The 18,889-nt window shown below is 49.9% G+C and overlaps 9 protein-coding genes across 9 annotated transcripts; 6 read left to right on the top strand and 3 right to left on the bottom strand.

The window, feature by feature from the left end:
• Window positions 1-255: 255 nt before the first annotated feature.
• nop58 (RNA-processing protein NOP58) lies at window positions 256-2,162 on the top strand (the record flags this gene model as incomplete). Its single annotated transcript, XM_056681590.1, has 3 exons — window positions 256-380; window positions 500-660; window positions 721-2,162. 3 exons carry the CDS (start codon window positions 256-258, stop codon window positions 2,160-2,162), a joined length of 1,728 nt encoding a protein of 575 aa, XP_056528972.1.
• A 472-nt stretch (window positions 2,163-2,634) lies between these two features.
• N7500_010451 (uncharacterized protein) lies at window positions 2,635-3,527 on the top strand (the record flags this gene model as incomplete). The annotated part of the gene is made up of 3 exons (XM_056681589.1): window positions 2,635-2,640; window positions 2,693-2,836; window positions 3,003-3,527. The coding sequence occupies 3 exons, from the start codon at window positions 2,635-2,637 to the stop codon at window positions 3,525-3,527; spliced, it is 675 nt and encodes a 224-aa protein (XP_056528971.1).
• An 88-nt stretch (window positions 3,528-3,615) lies between these two features.
• On the bottom strand, window positions 3,616-5,947 carry N7500_010450 (uncharacterized protein; the record flags this gene model as incomplete). Its single annotated transcript, XM_056681588.1, has 4 exons — window positions 3,616-4,505; window positions 4,560-4,937; window positions 4,990-5,285; window positions 5,823-5,947. The coding sequence occupies 4 exons, from the start codon at window positions 5,945-5,947 to the stop codon at window positions 3,616-3,618; spliced, it is 1,689 nt and encodes a 562-aa protein (XP_056528970.1).
• Window positions 5,948-6,454: 507 nt separating this feature from the next.
• spb4 (ATP-dependent RNA helicase SPB4) lies at window positions 6,455-8,453 on the bottom strand (the record flags this gene model as incomplete). Its single annotated transcript, XM_056681587.1, has 3 exons — window positions 6,455-7,556; window positions 7,613-8,119; window positions 8,176-8,453. 3 exons carry the CDS (start codon window positions 8,451-8,453, stop codon window positions 6,455-6,457), a joined length of 1,887 nt encoding a protein of 628 aa, XP_056528969.1.
• Window positions 8,454-8,870: 417 nt separating this feature from the next.
• Window positions 8,871-9,980, top strand: N7500_010448 (diacylglycerol/polyprenol kinase family protein; the record flags this gene model as incomplete). The annotated part of the gene is made up of 1 exon (XM_056681586.1): window positions 8,871-9,980. One exon carries the CDS (start codon window positions 8,871-8,873, stop codon window positions 9,978-9,980), a length of 1,110 nt encoding a protein of 369 aa, XP_056528968.1.
• A 498-nt stretch (window positions 9,981-10,478) lies between these two features.
• Window positions 10,479-13,266, bottom strand: N7500_010447 (crossover junction endodeoxyribonuclease; the record flags this gene model as incomplete). The annotated part of the gene is made up of 2 exons (XM_056681585.1): window positions 10,479-13,101; window positions 13,253-13,266. 2 exons carry the CDS (start codon window positions 13,264-13,266, stop codon window positions 10,479-10,481), a joined length of 2,637 nt encoding a protein of 878 aa, XP_056528967.1.
• Window positions 13,267-13,587: 321 nt separating this feature from the next.
• Window positions 13,588-15,216, top strand: N7500_010446 (putative actin-related protein RO7; the record flags this gene model as incomplete). The annotated part of the gene is made up of 1 exon (XM_056681584.1): window positions 13,588-15,216. One exon carries the CDS (start codon window positions 13,588-13,590, stop codon window positions 15,214-15,216), a length of 1,629 nt encoding a protein of 542 aa, XP_056528966.1.
• A 233-nt stretch (window positions 15,217-15,449) lies between these two features.
• On the top strand, window positions 15,450-17,626 carry N7500_010445 (uncharacterized protein; the record flags this gene model as incomplete). Its single annotated transcript, XM_056681583.1, has 4 exons — window positions 15,450-15,515; window positions 15,565-15,632; window positions 15,685-16,519; window positions 16,574-17,626. 4 exons carry the CDS (start codon window positions 15,450-15,452, stop codon window positions 17,624-17,626), a joined length of 2,022 nt encoding a protein of 673 aa, XP_056528965.1.
• Window positions 17,627-17,890: 264 nt separating this feature from the next.
• On the top strand, window positions 17,891-18,819 carry N7500_010444 (enoyl-CoA hydratase/isomerase family protein; the record flags this gene model as incomplete). Its single annotated transcript, XM_056681582.1, has 4 exons — window positions 17,891-18,100; window positions 18,154-18,213; window positions 18,294-18,646; window positions 18,708-18,819. The coding sequence occupies 4 exons, from the start codon at window positions 17,891-17,893 to the stop codon at window positions 18,817-18,819; spliced, it is 735 nt and encodes a 244-aa protein (XP_056528964.1).
• Between the last annotated feature and the right edge of the window lie 70 nt (window positions 18,820-18,889).

Genomic DNA, 18,889 nt, shown 5'->3' with positions numbered 1-18,889 from the left:
GTAGCTCCATCCGTCCTGACCACGCATGGGCTTAGTCATGCACCTAGCCACACGGCTAAGCCACTCGTGGCACCCGCTTTTCAACTTTTTTTCTTCCGTGCAAATTTAGATTCAAATTCTCCAACGACACCGGTGGCCGACGCCCTACGCTAATTATTTTTTTCCACCATTCCCTCAGTTCGGTTCATCGTTCGCTTTGATTAGATCATTTCTTTCCTGTTATTTTTTCGATCCTAAACGCCGTGGCCGCGCACCATGACGCTTTTCATCCTTACTGAGACCAGCGCGGGCTATGCCCTGCTGAAGGCCAAGGACAAGAAGCTCCTCAAGCGTGATGATATCGCCGAGGAGGCTTCCACCGCCGAGGGTGTTTCCAACCTGTACGTCGATTGTGTCTTCCCAATTCCGCCGAATAAAAATTTGAGTGGGAATCAACGGACTCGCTGAAGAGGCGCAAAAAAATTGCTATCGACGACAATGTCACTAACATACCCTCTAGTCTCAAGCTGAAGAGCTTCCAGAAGTTCGACAGCGCTGCCTCAGCTCTGGAGGAGGCTGCCTCCGTCATGGAGGGCAAGGTCACCCCCGCCCTGGCCTCGCTTCTTGACGGAATTAAGGATGAGAAGAAGGTGTCCCTCGCCGTTGCCGATAGCAAGCTCGGTAGGTCAATTTGTTGAGAGAACCTCTCGCGGTGCATATACTGACTGTTGGTGTGAATAGGAAACTCCATCAGCAAGCTTCCCGGTCTCGACATCCAGTTGATTGCTGACTCCAGCACCAACGACATCTTCCGTGCCATCCGTGAGCACCTCACCACCCTCATTCCCGGCCTTGCCCCCAGTGATATGTCTACCATGTCCCTTGGTCTGTCCCACTCTCTCGCCCGTCACAAGCTCAAGTTCTCCCCCGACAAGATCGACACTATGATTGTCCAGGCCATCAGTCTTCTCGATGACCTTGACAAGGAGCTGAACACCTACGCTATGCGTGTCAAGGAATGGTACGGATGGCACTTCCCCGAGCTGGCTAAGATCCTCAATGACAACATTGCCTACGCCAAGCTCGTCCTGAAGATGGGTATGCGCTCCAACTGGGAGTCCTCCGATCTTGCTGAGATCCTTCCCGAGGAGATTGAAGGCGCTGTTAAGGCTGCCGCCGATCGTTCCATGGGTACCGAGATCAGCCAGGATGATTTGGAGAACATCCAGGCCCTCGCTGAGCAAGTCGTTGGCTTCTACGAATACCGCGCCCAGCTTGCTAGCTACCTCACTTCCCGCATGAATGCCATTGCACCCAACCTGACTGCTCTTGTCGGTGATCTCGTTGGTGCCCGTCTGATTGCCCACGCTGGCAGCCTTACCAGCTTGTCCAAGAGCCCCGCCAGTACCATCCAGATTCTCGGTGCCGAGAAGGCCCTTTTCCGTGCCCTCAAGACTAAGCACGATACTCCTAAGTACGGTCTGATCTACCACGCTTCTTTGATCGGCCAGGCTACCGGCCGCAACAAGGGCAAGATGGCCCGTATCCTCGCCGCCAAGGCTTCTCTGGGTATCCGTGTCGACTCCCTCGCCGAGTGGGGCGACGATGCCACCGAGGAGGACAAGGCTGCTCTTGGAACCGAGGCCCGCTACAACCTTGAGCGCAAGCTTGCTGGTATGGAAGGAAAGCCCATTAAGCCCCGTGGTGTGGCCATTGCCCCCAGCGGTGCTGCCGAGAAGTTCGACCTGAAGGAAGCCCGCAAGTACAACCCAGATGCCGATGCTCTGGCCTCCGAGGAGCCTGCTGCCGCTAAGAAGGACAAGAAGCAGAAGAAGCTTGTCGAGGAGGTTGAGGATGAGGAGATGGCTGATGCCTCTGATGAGGAGGCCGAGGACTCTGATGAGTCCGAGGATGAGTCCCCCAAGAAGAAGTCCAAGTCCAAGAAGACCGACATTGAGGCATTGGCTGCTAAGGCTGGTCTTAGCGTGAAGCGATACGAGCGGAAGCTCGAGCGTGGCGAGATCACCTTCGATAAAGATGGCAACCCCACTTCAATCAGCAAGAAGGACCTGAAGAAGTCCAAGAAGGATGCCAAGAAGGCCAGCAAGGACGATGGAAAGAAGCGCAAGCGTTCCGAGGATGATGATGAGAAGAAGAAGAAGAAGAAGTCCAAGGGAGAGTAAGCGCATGTTTTCAAAAGTTTATGCAATGTGACCGGATGGCTTTCCTGGGATCTGTATGATATCACACCTTTTTTTCATTTCTGTTTGATTTTTTTGTTGCAATCTTCCTGTCGCTCGCATGTTTTGGGGCATTTTAGGTTGATCTCCGGTCTTTCACTGGCGCAGAGGGTGCTCGTTAGGAACAAGGCAGTACAGTTTTAGCTGGAATAATCTGTTCATACTTCAGTACTGATCCTAAACTTGAGTACATGTATCTTCCGAATTGTAGTCTCAACCAATCTTACTCAGGCCTCGTCTCTGCCTCGTCTCTGTTGGTTTGCCCTACCTACCTATACCTTGTTCCCGGATTTGGCCTAGATATGCAGGTAGATAAAGACACCGCCTGATTTCTGCCGGCAGTTCAAACAATTTTCCTTCCTTCAGCCCAGTCATCCATTTGCTCCAGTCGATCTTGCCAAATTCAACACACAAAATGAGGGTAAGATTTCTTAAATCCAAAGCCGAGTACTACTGCTAATAGAATTATCTAGATCATTGACCCTCAAACCGCCGTTCTGACCAATGTCGAGGTCCTGGCCTATCTGACCTCCAATCCACCCCGCCGACCACCGCCAAGTTCGGGGAACTGGGCACCAAGTCCAGATCTTAGAGACCATAATACAGTGGTAAAAGAGGTGAGCAATGCTATAATGATCCAGTTGGCTATACAGGGGTATTGTGGTTTAGTACAACTACACCACAGACCCCAGCCTGAAGCGGAGCCGATTAGACCCTCAAGCTTCCAAACCAGACACCAAGAGGTCAACGATACAAGGAAAAACACCATATTAACTCTCCTAGATCCACAACTATGCAAGCCGTCTCTCTCCCCATCTCCTACGATACCCCCGCTATACAGCCCGCCCTTCCTCCTCCCAGTCGAAATCACAATCGCAAGCCACAATGACCGGCACACTGCGAGCTTCAAATCCAGCAAATACAGAGGCAGATGGTGATTCCATACCGCCACCAATCCCTTCCACAGAAACAACACCCATGGATACCGCTCTTCGGGACCTAGTAATCCGCCTACAGCCCTACGGACTAACCAAAGCCGAGGTCGTTATGATTCTGAATCTCGGCGTGGGACTGAGCAGTAACCCTGCTACTGAGGAAGCTGGAGAGGAAGGTACCAATGGAGAGGCCATGGAAGTGGATGGAGAGGGGGAGGGTGAAGAGGGCGAAGAGGAAGATTACACTGCGGTGGTGTTGATGGATAGTGTTATTGAAGAGCGGGAGCTCAGACTTTCCGATGAAGATGTTAAGGCTATTTTGGCAATTATTAAGGAAACCCTTACGGCGGATTATGAGAACGTGAAAGGATGAGAAGTTGGATAGTTGTCTCATCCAAATTAGATATCCAAAATCAAGAAACAAACCTGTCTGCTACTTCCAACCTCCATGGCAGATAGATTCACACTGGGAAAGGCCAAATTGCCTTCGCTTCTTCCGGAGATTTCTTGCCGGCCATTTGCTGAATGTACATACCCTGCAATTGCTGATTTGCGGTTCGTATGTACTCGAAATCCCGATGTGGTGATATCCAGCCTTCCGCATCAGTCTCTAGACATTCCCGAGCAATGGCCTGGACTTGGTGCCAATCTTGATAATCAGCGAATTGACTCTGGTGGGTCTCAATCTCTTCTTTTGTAAAGGAGAATGGGCAATCCCCAGTGAAACCCAAGTCCGACCAGCTGTGGAATATCTCTATAAGACATTCACGGAGTGGGAGAACCCCCATCTCGGAGGTCTCACCACAACGGATAAACAATTCTCGGAAAACTCGTGGCACAATCATGGCTGTATATGCCGGTCTATTCTCGAGATACGTGGCGACCTCGTAAGCTTTGGCTCGCATATCTTGCTCCCACTCGCTCGATGCAGCCCTTTTTTCTCCCTCGTCTAATTGATTAAAGTTGTCTGGTAGCTTCGGTTGTATAAGGCCTTTCACATATTCATCCTCCTTTGCAGGATTCAAGAACACTGGCCACCGTGCTTGGAGGAAGGCCGGTAAGACCAGCACTCCTTGTAAATCAATGAAAGATACTATCCGTGAGTGTTCATCGGGTGAGACGTAAATATTTCCCATATGTAGATCTGTGTGCCATAGAGTTGGCTGAGAAGACCGGGAAAGGATGCTATTGGTATCCCAAAGCAGCATGAGGCGTATTGTAGTTTCTAGGAGGTGGGTTTGTTCTTCAACACTTCCGTTGTAGAAATGTGCATGGCTCGGATGATGCCCAGTGGAGATTCGAGACAACTCCCTTCTTGCGATGGATATCCCCAAGGCTGATATTGTATTCCCTAGAAGCAAGTTTTAGTCGGAGTTATGTCAAATCATAGAGAAACCATACTCACAGGGCCCAATATCATACCCTCTTGGGACATCAGATCCAATTTCCTCTGTTTGGTATGTGCGGTCACAAGATGGACCGATGCAGAAAGAACCTGTTGGATCAATATCCTTGTCAAGAGGTATTGATTTAAGAATGTTCGTCTCTTTCTGGAGATATAGTCCCCCATATGCAGGGAATCGAATAGCCGACAGCTGCGCCTCCAGCTTTGTCAGGTTTCTGATGAGTTGGAGCTTGTCAAAATCTGACATTTTCCCCCAAACCTCATAAAGCTGGACACCTGAAGCTTTCTCCATGATGATATACTGAGCTCCCACGGCATTTGATCTGTCTGAGGACCATGATAGTACCCGGGGCACAGGAAAACCTGTGTGTTTCCTGACTTGTTAATCATCAGTAGTTGAATCCTTAGAGCATTGCCAGGAGCCACGTACGGAATTCTAACACACCAACCTCGCATTCTGTGGTCAAGACTGCAGGCCCAGCAATGCGACAGGGAATTTTGGCGATGAGTTCCATCCCATTCTCCTTTTGCATTAGAAGAACTTTGCTAAACCCACCTTCCATCTTCTCAATAGCCGTGATTTGAGACAATTGACCACCAACAGCGGCGGCTGTACTGCAAAGCGCGTCCAAGTCGAATTTCACATATCGTCGGTCAAGTTGGTTCTTTTCGTCAACAAGGAACCGGCCATTGGTATACGCAAAGAGTTCTTCGCGACCGATTGATCTGCCTTCGAGAGTCAGTCAATGGGACTTTTTCTAGCTTTAATTGCTTTACCTCGACAAGATATGGACAGGTGGGCTCTTTGTGATTTCTGTATGCGCCTGCAGTTTCGAAGAAAGGAGAGCATGACAGGGTCTCTATTGCACACGGTAGTCAGATGTCATAATAGGTCTTGACGGCGAAATCAATGTTGATCTTTCCACAAGATTCTTGGAGGTCTACAGTGACATGGCAGAGCCCAGATGAATCCAAGCATGTTACCTGCACCCCTGTATTTGACAAAGACCAATCAGATTGTTGGAATGGATGTCCCAACACTGCCCTTTTGAATATATCGCAGTGTTTCTCTTCTCTATATTCATTAAGGTCTTTTTGAAACTAGAATTAGGCAGAAAATGGCTAACATTTCAGTGACATTGGTAATAAACGCATGGTGAATGAAGGTACATCTATACTAAATCATAGAACTTGTGTCTTTTCTGCATGTATGTGGAACAAGAGTAGACACCCGCTTATGCCAGCGGAAGCCCTAGGTAATACTTATCAACTAGTGTCTGAGACCATTTGGCAACGGCCTCGTCGTCATCAAGGTGATGCCACGTATGCTTTCCGTCCTCGTCTCGCATGCGCCAGCGCGTAGAATCCGTCTTTTGCGCTTGACTCATGATGGTCAGACAGAGCACAGCAAATCCACCTGAAACTCAAGCAATTATTCTTCAACCAGAGGTTGGAATTCGCGAGCGCAAAGAATCAGCCTTTGGCGAAGACAAGGCAGCAAAAATGAATCCCTGGATCTAGTTGAAATGCCGCGGTGACCTTCATACGTAGCTTCCGCAGCGCATAGCAGTGGTTGTATATGGAACTCACCATCGTACTCTTCTAATTCCCAGCTACAGCCTAGGATTCGGTTAAAGGACAATCTCCCACGTATCCATGTCAGACTGCCCATTGAAATCTTCATTGCCGTGAATTCGAGTATACTAGGTAGGTCCAAGCCCCGTTCTGGCACGGCGCCTATACTCGGCCCCCATACCGGGTGATCATCCTTCAAAGACCTCCAGACCTAATACGCGAAGAGTCCTATTAAGAGTGCTGTATAAAGATGAAGTAGGGGAGTAGCAGAGAACAAAACACAAATGGTATCGAAAATAATATCTATGCTATTTTTTGACCTAGTCGAAGCCCTTGAACTCACCACCGCTCTTTGCTTCCTCTGCCTTCGCAGCTAAATTCAACAACCGCTGCTGCTCGTTCTTAGCACGAATCTCTGCCAGCATACGCTCCGTTTCAAGAGCTTTCTGCTTCTGATCCTCTGGCAATTTCTCCCATCTCTCCTTCTCCTTCCGCGCCTTATTGAACTCCTTCTTCTTGAACTTCTTATCCCGCTCTTCGTTCTTCTGACTCCAAGCCACACTCTCTGTAGCACGGCGTTTAGTACCCTGTTCGGCACCTTGTCCATTAGCAGCCTCCGCTATAGCCTCTTTGCGGCGTTTTTCTTGCTGCTTATCCTTGTATGTGTAGTCCGACCATTCAATTTTGATGCCTAACGTCCGATCACCCTCAAAGGAGCGCGCCTCAGGCATCTTTGGCAGCTTGAGGAGACCCCATGCCTTACCGAGAGCTTCCCAGTCCAGATCTGCAACCCGGAAAATACTGCTTGCTTGGTGCTTGCTGTAGCTGCGCAGCCAGCTGACGAATGCCTTCTGGCCCTTGTCGTGCATCGCGCGGTCTTTCAACACGGCTTTGCGGACTTTGTCTATCGAAGCCATGGCCTGTTCGTCGGTGAACTCGGGTAAGGTGTATGGCGCAACTGGGGTTTTGCGGATCTCTAGGAACGACACGTAGTCTTCCTCGCGGCCGGGGTGGATGAGGACGATGCTGAGGCCTCGGCGGCCGGCACGACCGGCACGACCGCATCTGTGGATGAAAGTTTTGGGGTCGGAGGGTGGATCGATCTGGACCACGAGATCGACGGAGGGGATATCTAGACCGCGAGCGGCGACATCGGTGGTGAGCAGAATGGAAGGAGTTGTAGAGGTAGTGAAGCGGTTAAAGTTCTTTTGGCGGACGTTGGCTTGGTGTTTCCCGTGTAGTGGGACCAGGACGAACTCGTCCCCTAAGATTATGGGTAGTATTGTAGCGAGATAGTCGACACTAGAGCATGTTGATACGAAGAAAATGGTTTTTTGAGGTGTGGGCTGGACCGTGGAAAGGATGTGCTTCAGGATGGCATATTTGTGAAGCGGAGGTGTTGTCAGGTAGGTCATTTGCAGACTGTTTAGCGGTCAGGTTGGCCTTTTTGAGGTTAGAACACGGATTGAATGACATACCTCGCGGGAGTGCGCTTTTCTTCGACACCAGCTCCTCCTCTGACCTTAACAGCAATTTTGACGGGATTTCGGAGACCAAGTCGGACGATCTGATCAACAGCCTCACTGATACTAGCACTGAACAATCCTGTGCGTCGCTGCTTAGGCAATCGGCCCAGAATCTTCTGCAGGTCGTCCTTAAACCCAAGATCAAGAAGTCTATCGGCTTCGTCCAGGACAAGCATTTCAAAAGATGCTTGAGGGCAGTGAACGTGAGGCGACGAAAGCAGCTCCAACAATCTTCCAGGTGTGGAAACCAACACGTTTGGAGAATTCTTAAGGAATAACTTCAGGTCCTCTGCAGGAGATGTCCCGCCGCCCAGAAGAAGTTGTGGGACGACCCTCAATGTCGACGAAGAGATTTTCGCACGAGGAGCGCCCTCTTCAGCGGGTTTGATGGCTGCGGCCGACGCTGGGTGGAACTCTAATAGTGAGATAAGGACTTGGTGAATTTGCACGGCCAATTCCCTGAGATATCAATGTTAGCAACGAACTTCGCCGACCTAGATTCGCGCGTTACTCACCTTGTAGGAGCAATGACAATGGCTCCAACATGATGCTTCTTGAGAGGCTGATCAAGGCGAAGGAGCTTTTCCACGATTGGAATCAAGAACGACAATGTCTTTCCACTTCCAGTGACGGCTTCCACCACCACATCTTTATGTTGCATAAACAGAGGAATGGCCGAAGCCTGGACCGGAGTCATGCGCGTGAAGCCCATTGCGGCCACAGCGTCGAGGGTCCATTCTGAGAGCGGGGGCGTGAGAGCATCCCACGCTCGTGAGGACGGTTTGGGAGGCATTTATTAATTCTAAGAGACACCGAGTCGTCAAATTGCTTCACGAGTCGCCATCGCAAAGAAAAAAAATATCCGTTATCGATTAGATACCGCGCACGTGACTGCGGCTGTGGTCGGAAATTGAGGCACTCTGTTATTTCCCTCGAGTCAGGATTGCTTCATTTTACTTTCTTTTTTTCTCTTTAATATAACAAGTGCTCTGTGTTCGCATCATGCACCGGGCTCCTGTCTTGTGTCTCCAGCTTATTCGCCCATAATTGACAATAAATCACTGTCACGTGCTTACAACCCACCTATCATTGCTTTGTTAGATTGAAACTCCGTGGCACATTCGCTTGCGACAAACGCAGATATCTGTACGCGACCACCTTTCGGTGTCGTCCGAGCCCCGTCGCTTCCTTTTAAATTGAGGACCCCGAAATGTCTTCATCGAACCCCGTACCGGAGACACCTCGCGTGATATCACCGACCCCCTCTGCATCGGACCCGTCCGAGACCCCCGATGGATATAATGCACCGTTAACCCGGTCTGCAGCGCGTCGTCAGCGCCAGCCAGAAGATTCAGCCGAAACTACTGGCTCTGCCCGAGCATCAAGATCCCCGACAACACCCTCGGCCCGGCGCAACCGCCGATCAAACCCCATGATACCCGCCTCGCCGCCGCGCTCAGCAAACGGTACTGCTTCGAACACTCATTTGTCCCCGTCAAGCATTCCCGACGCCCTACGCGATTTGTCCAGATCACCATCTCCTCTCGGGCTGATCCCCCTCCACGCACGCTATCGCAGCTTCATTCACCGCCATGAGATCCCGCGGAAGGTCTTGCACGTGTCAATCGGATTTTTGACTTTGTCATTATATGGCCGAGGCGTGCAAACTCTGCAGATTACACCCGTACTCTTTACTGCACTAGTACCGATTGCACTCACGGACCTGATCCGCCATCGCTTCGAGAAGGTCAACAAAGTATACATTCGGTGTATGGGTGCTCTCATGCGCGAAACGGAGGTCACCGGTTACAACGGCGTAATCTGGTATCTCCTCGGAGCGTATGTTGCTCTCCGCTTCTTCCCTAAGGACGTCGGTGTCATGAGCGTGCTACTCCTTAGCTGGTGTGACACCGCCGCCTCGACATTCGGTCGTTTGTACGGCCGCTACACCCCCCGTCTCCGTCCCGGAAAGAGCTTGGCTGGTACTATGGCGGCCTGGCTCATGGGTGTTGTCACTGCCGCTGCTTTCTGGGGCTGGTTCGTGCCTTACGTTGGCAGTTTCCCCAATGACCCAGAAGATGCCTTCATGTTCACCGGGCAATTGAATTTGCTCCCAAACTGCGTCCGTGGCCTTCTGGGCTGGGAGCCTAGTGACTCGGCGGTCATCACTGGTCCTCTGGCTCTAGGCGTCATGAGCTTTGTCTCTGGTGTTGTTGCCGCCGGCAGCGAGTTTATTGATATGTGGGGTTGGGATGATAATCTGACGATCCCCGTGTTGAGTGGAGTTGGCCTGTGGGGTTTCCTCAAGGTCTTTGGGTAGATGGATGGTAGATGGATAAATTATACATTCCTGATTGACCGGCGCTTGCACAATATTCCCTTCTTGTCTTTTCTAATACTATATATAGGCGTCTGATGTTTAACATTGGACATGTTTCTCTTGAGCTTCTCTACTTTCTGGCCGCTGCATGGGTTCTTGTTTAGATAGGGACTGGCTAAAGCCGTGACCATTTCGATACTTCTTCTTATTCTCCAATCTAGATACTCTTTGAATGTTGTCTTCTACATGATTACTTCTTGGATATGACTTTTGTACAATTTTCATATACGCACATTGTCTTTTCATTTGCAATGATGCCTGCAGCATATGTACACGATGGCCAGCAATTCATGAGACATCAGTCTGCGAAACTCTTGACCGAAGGTATGCGGCATGGCCATTTAACGCCGTAAGATAACGAACATCGCTAGAACCGGGGAAATCAACACCATGCAAAACGCCAATCCGCCAAAACGAGAAGAGGGTATATAAACGACATTAATCAACGAGATCAAGAATGCTGACGCGTGGGATTCTTTTCTTCTTGGTATTTTGGGTTTGTCTGGGCGCGGTGCTCAGGATATCAGCAGTTGAGCCTTCGCATGGATCTTGTTTAGGCGGAGATTGGTCGATCGACCAAAAGCCGTCGTGCAATATAACATTTTCCAGGTGCCCTGTGGTCTTGTGTTGTGAACCTGCGCTCGTAGTCTTCTTTACGGGCTTCTTGGGAGATCTATTCACGTCGCTGGCCTCATTGGTTTCACATGTTCTCAACCCCAATGGCAATGTATGCTCTCGCTCGAGTTCGGGTTTGGAACTTGTTTGAATGCGAGCTCGGGATGGTTCGACATCTTCGGCCTTGGAGGGACGAGTCCGAGCTTTTTTTGCTTGTGGTGCCTTCTTTGTTGGGGGTAGGCGCAAAGGGCGAGCTGCGGTTTTTTCAACTTGGCTCTCGTCGATCCTCGACGACAGAGAAAGGGACTCGATAGCTTTTTCGATGTGTTCAACCTCGGCCTTTTCCTCATAGTGTACCTTGGGGACCTTCTTTGACTTGGATAGAGTCTTCTTGGGTGGAGAAGGCCGTGCTTCCAGGGTCCTGGCTGGAGAGTCCTTCAGTAACGTCTCAGATTCACAACCGTCGGAGACCGAGTAGCTGATTTTGAGCCCCATGCACCCTGCTGGTCGAGACGGAGAATGTCCGGTGTTCATGTCGAGTGTATCTGATTCTTCGATATCAACTCGGCCAGTCCCCAAAGCTGTGCGCCTTGATCTAATGCGGGATTGATCTGACATGGGGTGACGCTTGATATTTGCAGAGGAAGACAGAGAACACATTGAAGAGAATGAATCAAGGATACCATTGACTTCACGAGAAACGTAGCGTATCGTCAATGGGTATCTCTGCTGAATATACATGCTCGGAGAGGAGAAAGGGTCGTCGTCCTGATCCAACATTATTGGCGAAGAAGACCCAGAGCCGGCGACAAGCCGGGAAAGAGGATTCTGACTTGAAGTACCAGCTTCCAACAAGTGCGCTTGTTTAGTCGTGGACAAGTCAGACTTTTCTTTCGTGAGAGTCCCGTACTTCAAGATACTCCCCCGTTTCATTCCAGCATCAATAGGTCCCTTTTTCTTGGGACCGGTGCGTCGAGTACCGGCTTTCTTCTTCGCCGCAGCTTCTTCAGCTTTCGCGGCTTTTTCGGCCTGTTCTTTCTCCCAAGTTTTAACGACTCCAGGAATACCTATCTTTGCGACAGTTTCGAATACCCAGATCTTTTCGAGAGAAAACGGATCAAACCGTTTTGTGACTCGAAGCTTTGATGGTGTCGGAGGTGGTGATCCAACAACTACGTCTGGGTCGTCCTCTTCCTCGCCTTCCTGCACACTGGTTTGGGATGGGGACGGTGGGTTTGGTTCTTCGGCAAGAAGATCCAGCCCAACAACATCTGCCGGCAGCATATCTAGCTGAATCTCTGGGACTGCATCAGTGCCGAAGCTTGACCGGCATCGATACACCTTCTGCAGACCAGGCGGGCAATCCGGCACAAATGAAAAACCAGGCGACACGCCTAGAACTGGTCTTTGCAGACGGAGTCTGTACGAGATGAGAGGCTCGGCCAGCAGCCTGATCAATTTCCTTGCCCCCGATCGATAATTCCATTCGAAGTTGTCTGCAGTGAATGTCCGAATTGCCAGGGGGTCGATATCATTATCCCACGCCTGTGCGAGACGATTTCTCAGGAAGGTCATTTCTTCGTCGCTGGAAACTTTGGGCTGGGCATAGTACTCGAGAATTGTTCGATCGGGAAAAGCAGCTGGAATTCGAACTGCTGGGTGTTTCCTTGTGAAATAGCCACTCTCGTTCTCCTCAAGTTCATATTGAAGTCTTTCTCTCCACTCGTTCAACCTTGTATCCACGTCTTTTTGTGACGCAAGCTTCTGCAGAAGATCCTCCCCGAATCCAGCTTTGGCAATCTCCGCGGCAAGCTTGCTGCCACATTTCGGAACACCAGATGGTAGATAGTCCCCTCCACTGAGCATAGCGAATAGAATCATCCCCGGTCGGTCAAGCGGTATGTTTGAGGGATGTCCATCCTGTCCCATTGCATAACATGTGACATGAGTTGCAGAAGAGCTGCCGCTTCCACTCTCTTTCGAAAAATTCATAATGGTAAAAGACGATCCGAACATCAATGCATCGACATCGTTGCTCATGACAGCGTCCACAATGCCTGCCTGCTGTAACCGTGCGCATTCAGCTTCTGCTTCCCCGGGTGCCTCGTGCCACGGAAATTTGAACCGTTCGATCAAATCCTTGGAGCGCTTGATAATCGGCGCACTGCCATAACTGCGGGATGAGACTGCTTTACCTCTCTTGAAAGCAGGTTTTTGCCGCCCATCATAGACGAAAAGCGGGTGAACTGGTAATGCAAGTAACTTTAATAATCGGTAAAATAGTGTACGTAACTCTGGGTTTCTTCCGCCCCGACCTGCTTGGACTTGAAAGAGCCAGATCGAAATGTCAACTGCAATGCGAATCGGCCTTGCTGTTCGTTCCAGATGCGTTACTGCCAACTTTGCCAGAGAGATACGCTCTCCTGGGCCAATTGCATTGATGAGCCTTCAAGGAGTTAGCATTCTCATCGAGAAATCTGAGGATATGTTGTTTGCTCGTCGTGCGGTGGATAAACAACGTTCTCCCCAACGCTCATACGAATATATATGTTTCCATCCTCGCGGAATAAAAGTGAGAAGAAAATGATATTACTCACCCAGGAATACCCATACCGACTGTAAGCGATAGGAAATCAAATAAATATTAAGGCGCCCATGAGGAGTTAAAGATGTACATGGATTGGTTTTTGCGGAGACGGGAGGTTGTCAAGTAAATAAAGACGGCCCGATGTAGATCCGTTGCCTAACAACGAGCTTCACCCCCAATCTGGGCAAGCTTATAGAGCTCACTTTCCTTTTTTGTCTTTCAATTTGATCAGATGGGGTCAAAACTTCAACCTGTGTGTTGGTGAATTGAATTTTTGTCCATACGAACCCCGCGGGCTCCTGTTGATCCCGGAAAGGAGAGCAACGCGCCCGAGCTCAATCAAGCATGGCGAGTGATACACCCTCAATGAGTGCCAGTAAACGCGCATCAGCAAATTCTGGTCTGCGAAACAGCCAGACAGCACGACCTGTTTCTCCTCATACACCTCAGCCACGTTCGGGAAACCCCTCATTCGCCAGCAGCACATCACCAAGCTCCTCCTTTCGAAGCGAAGACGATGCGATCATATTTGAGATAGGCGCACGATGGCTCCGCGCAGGCTTTGAAGGAAGCAGTACGCCTATGTGTGTGGTTGGATTTGGACCTGAAGACTCGAGGAGAGTCGGGGACTATCGAGGATGGATCCAGGGCAGCACCGGTGCTGCAAGGCTACCGCAACCCATCGATGTGGAAGAGTGGACACGGATATACGAACTTTGGCGGCCAGATTCTCGAGAGGTGGATCTAGGCCTGGTCGAGGATAAGATCGAGCGCGCGTTTCGAGAGACATACAACCAGTTCCTGTTGACGGATGCAGGCACATCTCGCCTGGTTCTTGTCCTACCGTCCCTCATGCCACATCCATTGCTGTCGTCGTTGCTGTCGACGCTCTTCAGTCGATGGCGTTTTCCCAGTGTCACCCTTCTGTCCAGTGCGACCATGTCGGCCACTGCTGCGGGATTGCGATCAGCTATGGTGGTTGACATAGGCTGGGCCGAGACCACGGCAACAGCGATCTACGAATACCGAGAGATGACTACAAAGAGAACCACACGGTCTATGAAGCATTTGATGCAGGAAATGGGGCTGCTTCTTACTGGCTTGGCTTCCGACGGGAACCAGCATGTTGACACTGCGGGTAAGATTTCAGTTGGATTCTCGTACTGTGAAGAAGTCGTCAGTCGGTTTGCCTGGTGCAAACCACAGGGAGAAGAAGATAAAAACCCAGATGAACCCGACCGAAAATTATCGATTCCCTCGCCTGCAAACCCCGAGGAAGAATATATGGACGTACCATTTTCACGTCTCGCCGAACCTGTCGAGAAGGTCTTGTTGGCAGCAGGTGTCCCAGAATATGAATTGGATGACGAAGAAAAATCATTGCCGTTGCTTGTCTATAACACCCTTCTCTCGCTGTACCCCGATGCACGAGGAACATGCATGTCCCGCATTGTTTTTGTAGGCGGCGGTTCTCGGATTCCTGGATTACGGGAGCGGGTTCTTAAAGAAGTCTCACTCTTGATTGATCGTCATGGATGGAGTCCAGTTCGAGGCAAAGCACTCGAGCGACAGAGACAGCGGTTGGAACAGCTGAGACTTTCAGCAAAAGCTCCCACAGAACCCGAAACCCCCAAGGAGGAAGAGGAAGCACCATCCACCGGCGAGGCACCAGCCGACCCCTCGAAGGAAGTACCTGAGATCGATTTCGTGGAACAAAAGCTTCGCCGACAAAATAAAGATATCCCAATTCCTATTCAAGGAGTCTTGCGCGAAGTTGAATCTCTTGGTCCATGGGCTGGTGCAAGCCTGACAACTAGTCTGAAAATCCGCGGAATGGTAGAAATCGAACGCGAAAAGTTCTTACAGCATGGACTCGCTGGAGCTACACGAGACATTGACCATCCTGTTCCTGATCGTCGGTCGGGCTTGAAATCTGGTGATCGATCGAGTTGGACGCTCGCAGGCTGGGCATGAAAATTATGTACATTTTCCAAAAACAATAGATACCCCATTGGACTTCCAATTCCCCAATTGCCTTTCTTTTTACTATTTTCTACAATTTCTACTTTCTCTATGGAGTATGGAGCATCCCAAAAAGGAAAGCCGTCGGTTCGGCTATACGGCTTTCGCGGGGAAGTGACCGATGCGATGCCGCGGATTGTCGACTCTTCTACTTGGAACATTCGAATGCATGAAACAGAGCAAAAATGAACGATTTTAGTCCTCCACCATTAAGAGCCCCTACAGCATGTGTGGCCTGCAATAAAAAGAAGGTACGAGAAGTGGAATGAATTGAAAACACAGATATACTGAACACTTCAGGTTCGCTGTATCTTTGACGAAAATCCCGACGTATGTGTGAATTGCCAACGGCATCAGTGGCCCTGTTTGTAAGAAAGTTGATCTCTGACGGTGAAGTCAAAGATACTGATTGCCGCACAGCCGACGAGAGCGCAAGAGAAAACGAGCCCAGAGTAATGATGGCTGCATCAATGATCCCGAAGCCGTTAGAAAGAGGCGCGTGAACTGGGATGAGCCAAACAACTTCAGTACTATCGGCTCGGCTAAATCTCCATGTACAAGCTCTGAGTGTGAGCAAGATCGAAATCAACACCGCGACACGAGTCAAGTTAGAGCTGGTACTGGAGACCATACACCTTTTACACCAGATTCCAATCCATACTCATCCGCTTCGACTTTAAGCTTCATGGCACGCTCCCGCTACTTTGACGACGTGGCAATCAACGAAGAACAGGCTCGATCATATCCAGAAGGAGATGCAGATGGACCAACTGAAGATGACCTCCAGCTGCTTAGACTGCAAGGTGCATTTGACCTCCCACCACGAGCTATCCGTGAAGGACTGATTAACACATTCATGGAACGATGTTCACCATGGATGCCAATCATTGAACGGAGCTGGCTGGAAGAAAGCGGGTCCCAGAAGCCGTCTATTCTACTTCTCCAGTCTATATTCGTCGCTGCCAGCCGAGTCACATCTGCACCGGCAGTGACTGCGTATGCGTCTTTGCATCAATTTTATCGTCGCGCAAAAGCCTTGTTCTGGTCTGGATACGAGAGAAATCCAGTAACTGTTGTCGCAGCAGTGTGCATTTTGCATTGGTATAACCCAGAAGGCCCTGAGCATGTGTCCACCAATACCAGTGGATTCTGGCGATATGTGGGAGTCGGGTTAGCTCATCAGATTGGACTGCATAAGGAGCCAACGAATAAAAGGGAAGCTGCCCTGAGGCGCAGACTGTGGTGGACTTTATATGTAAGTCAGGAATGTATTTCTTTGCCAGCACAGAAAAACGCTCACATCAGACAGGCAAGAGATTGTTGTATTTCCGCAGGGCAGGGCCGACCACTAGCAGTGGATCTGGAGGACTGTGAGGTGGCGCCGCCTTGTCCGGAGGATTTCCATGATTCAAGCTCAAACGCCACTCTGTTCATCGCATATGTCGAGATCAGTTCTATTCTGGGCCATCTCACGGAGTATTGTCGACGCAAGAGCCTCACACGCGAGGCCCGACAGAGCCTCGAGAATCGTTTGTATCGATGGACACGCGATCTTCCCGCCTCACTGCGTTTGTTTCGCAGTAGGAATACCTCAGATGATACAATATCACCGCAAAAAATACTGGCTGGATACAACTTTGAAGCACGTCAGCTTCACATCCCATACTTTACCTGCTTGGCAATCATGTGTCGACCCAACGCTGGAGAATCTGCATCACCAGGAGTGCTTTTGGCATCGTCTTTTATGGCTGGGATATTTGAAGACTTCCTTGCTCGAGATGAGGTCCAATTCCTAAGCCCAGTATTCACATTCCACCTTTTGGCTGCTGGGATCGGGCTTCTCTCGTGCAACAACGTGCCATCTCACCGGGAGAAAGCAGCAGTGAGCTTGGAATCCATCTACCTGGCCCTCGAAGAACTTTCCAAACGCTGGTCATCTGCAAAAGGTAGCCTCAGAGCGTTGAAGAGCATTGCTGAAAAGCAGCGAAGCACGTCGACAGTAGACGAGCTGCCGTTACCGACACTCTCTAGAGACCATCGACCATTCTTTGAAGTGTTTGGCCCGGATCTCTCCTGGGCTTGGCCATATTTTATGGATCTTGGACAATCTGTGGGCCATGATGGGAACACCGATAGCTTTATGGGAGCCGGGATCCCAGAGCTAGGAAATTGGGCCGAGTCCCGGGCACCGGATGCTCTATCTTTGGATGACTACAGGCCACTCACTACGATTCTGGACCCCAATGAAGGTCTCATTATGGAAGATATGTCGCAAGATATTCCAGGCGATTTCTTCCATCAGTACCAGGGCATGGGAGATTGGCTGTTTAAGGATTTGGAATGGAACGGCGAGATTGCCTAGCAATTTCTTAACTATGTACCAAGTATAACCTCTGATTCATGTACCTTTCGATTCTATCCGAGTAGGTAGTATGGCAACAGGCTAATATATGCTAACGTCCTTTTGGAGGTATTTTTCGGCACTCGGTGAATTTCGGCAACATACACATGGCGATGTGAAAATGCGGGGGATCCACGAATGTACATACACAAAGTAGACTGTTGAACACAAGGAGCTCGAATGTTCCATATTGATATTCAATTTGTTCTCCATACAATTACCAGAATGACAGAAATCCCAACCTTCCACAATCTCTCCCTCGAAAGACATGGGAATGTGTTTGTTCTGACCATGCAGAAACCGCCGGAGAACCGGTTGAACTCATCGTATTGCCAGGAAATGATCCGGGCCTATCGCACCGTAGAAAGAATCCTGGGATCTGACTCGGAAGGGGCAGTAATCACGCAGGGCAATGATGCCAAATTCTGGTGCACTGTACATTAAAGTCCCTGGAACAAAGCAATATCAGAAGAACTAACAAAATGCAGGGACTAGAGCTCGACGAATCAGACAACAACCCGTTTGCTAATACAGATGGGTTCTATCCAGTGAGAATAGCTCTAAAGCTAGCTCTGAACAGAGATCCTAGCATGTTAGGTATGAAACCACACTGACAAACAACATCCAGCTCATCCATACGATTCTTGACTTCCCGTTCCCAACCATCGCTCTTTTGACTGGACACACCTTTGGCGGCGCCTGCCCGCTAGCCCTAGCACATGACTATCGAGTCATGAACTCTCGCCGCGGCTTTATCTCTATGCCTCCGGTGAACCTGGGTCTGCACTTTGATGGCATTGGCTCGCTGCCTCGTCTAAAACTGCGCCCGCAGATTGCGCGTAAAATGTTGCTCGAGGCGCATAGATGGACTGGACCTGAAGCACTGCAGGATGGAATTGTGGATGTTGTTGCGGAGCCAGAGGAGATGCTGAATGTTGCCTTGGAATTGGCGGCGAAGTGGGCACCCAAAGCGAAGATGGGGTAAGTCTTGATCCGCACAAGAAATCTTGAACAGAAATTATATCTGCTAATGCCGTAAAAGGGTATATGCCTTGCTTCGTCAGGAGCTTTGGGGTGACGCTATTGAGAAGTTTCAGCGGATTAGTTATGTTCATAGTCGGGTGACTTCGGCACCTGCTAAGGTGAAGATTTGATAGTGACAATGATATTGAGATATGTAAATATATCGCTAGATTGACAAGAGACTCTTTGAATTTGATATCT

This window comes from Penicillium coprophilum, assembly GCF_028826855.1.
Source record: "Penicillium coprophilum strain IBT 35676 chromosome Unknown utg000006l_segment0_segment0, whole genome shotgun sequence".
NCBI classification, from domain to species: Eukaryota; Fungi; Ascomycota; class Eurotiomycetes; order Eurotiales; family Aspergillaceae; genus Penicillium; species Penicillium coprophilum.
The sequence above is the reverse complement of the archived record's forward strand: the minus strand, read 5'-3'. Positions and strand labels throughout refer to the sequence as shown.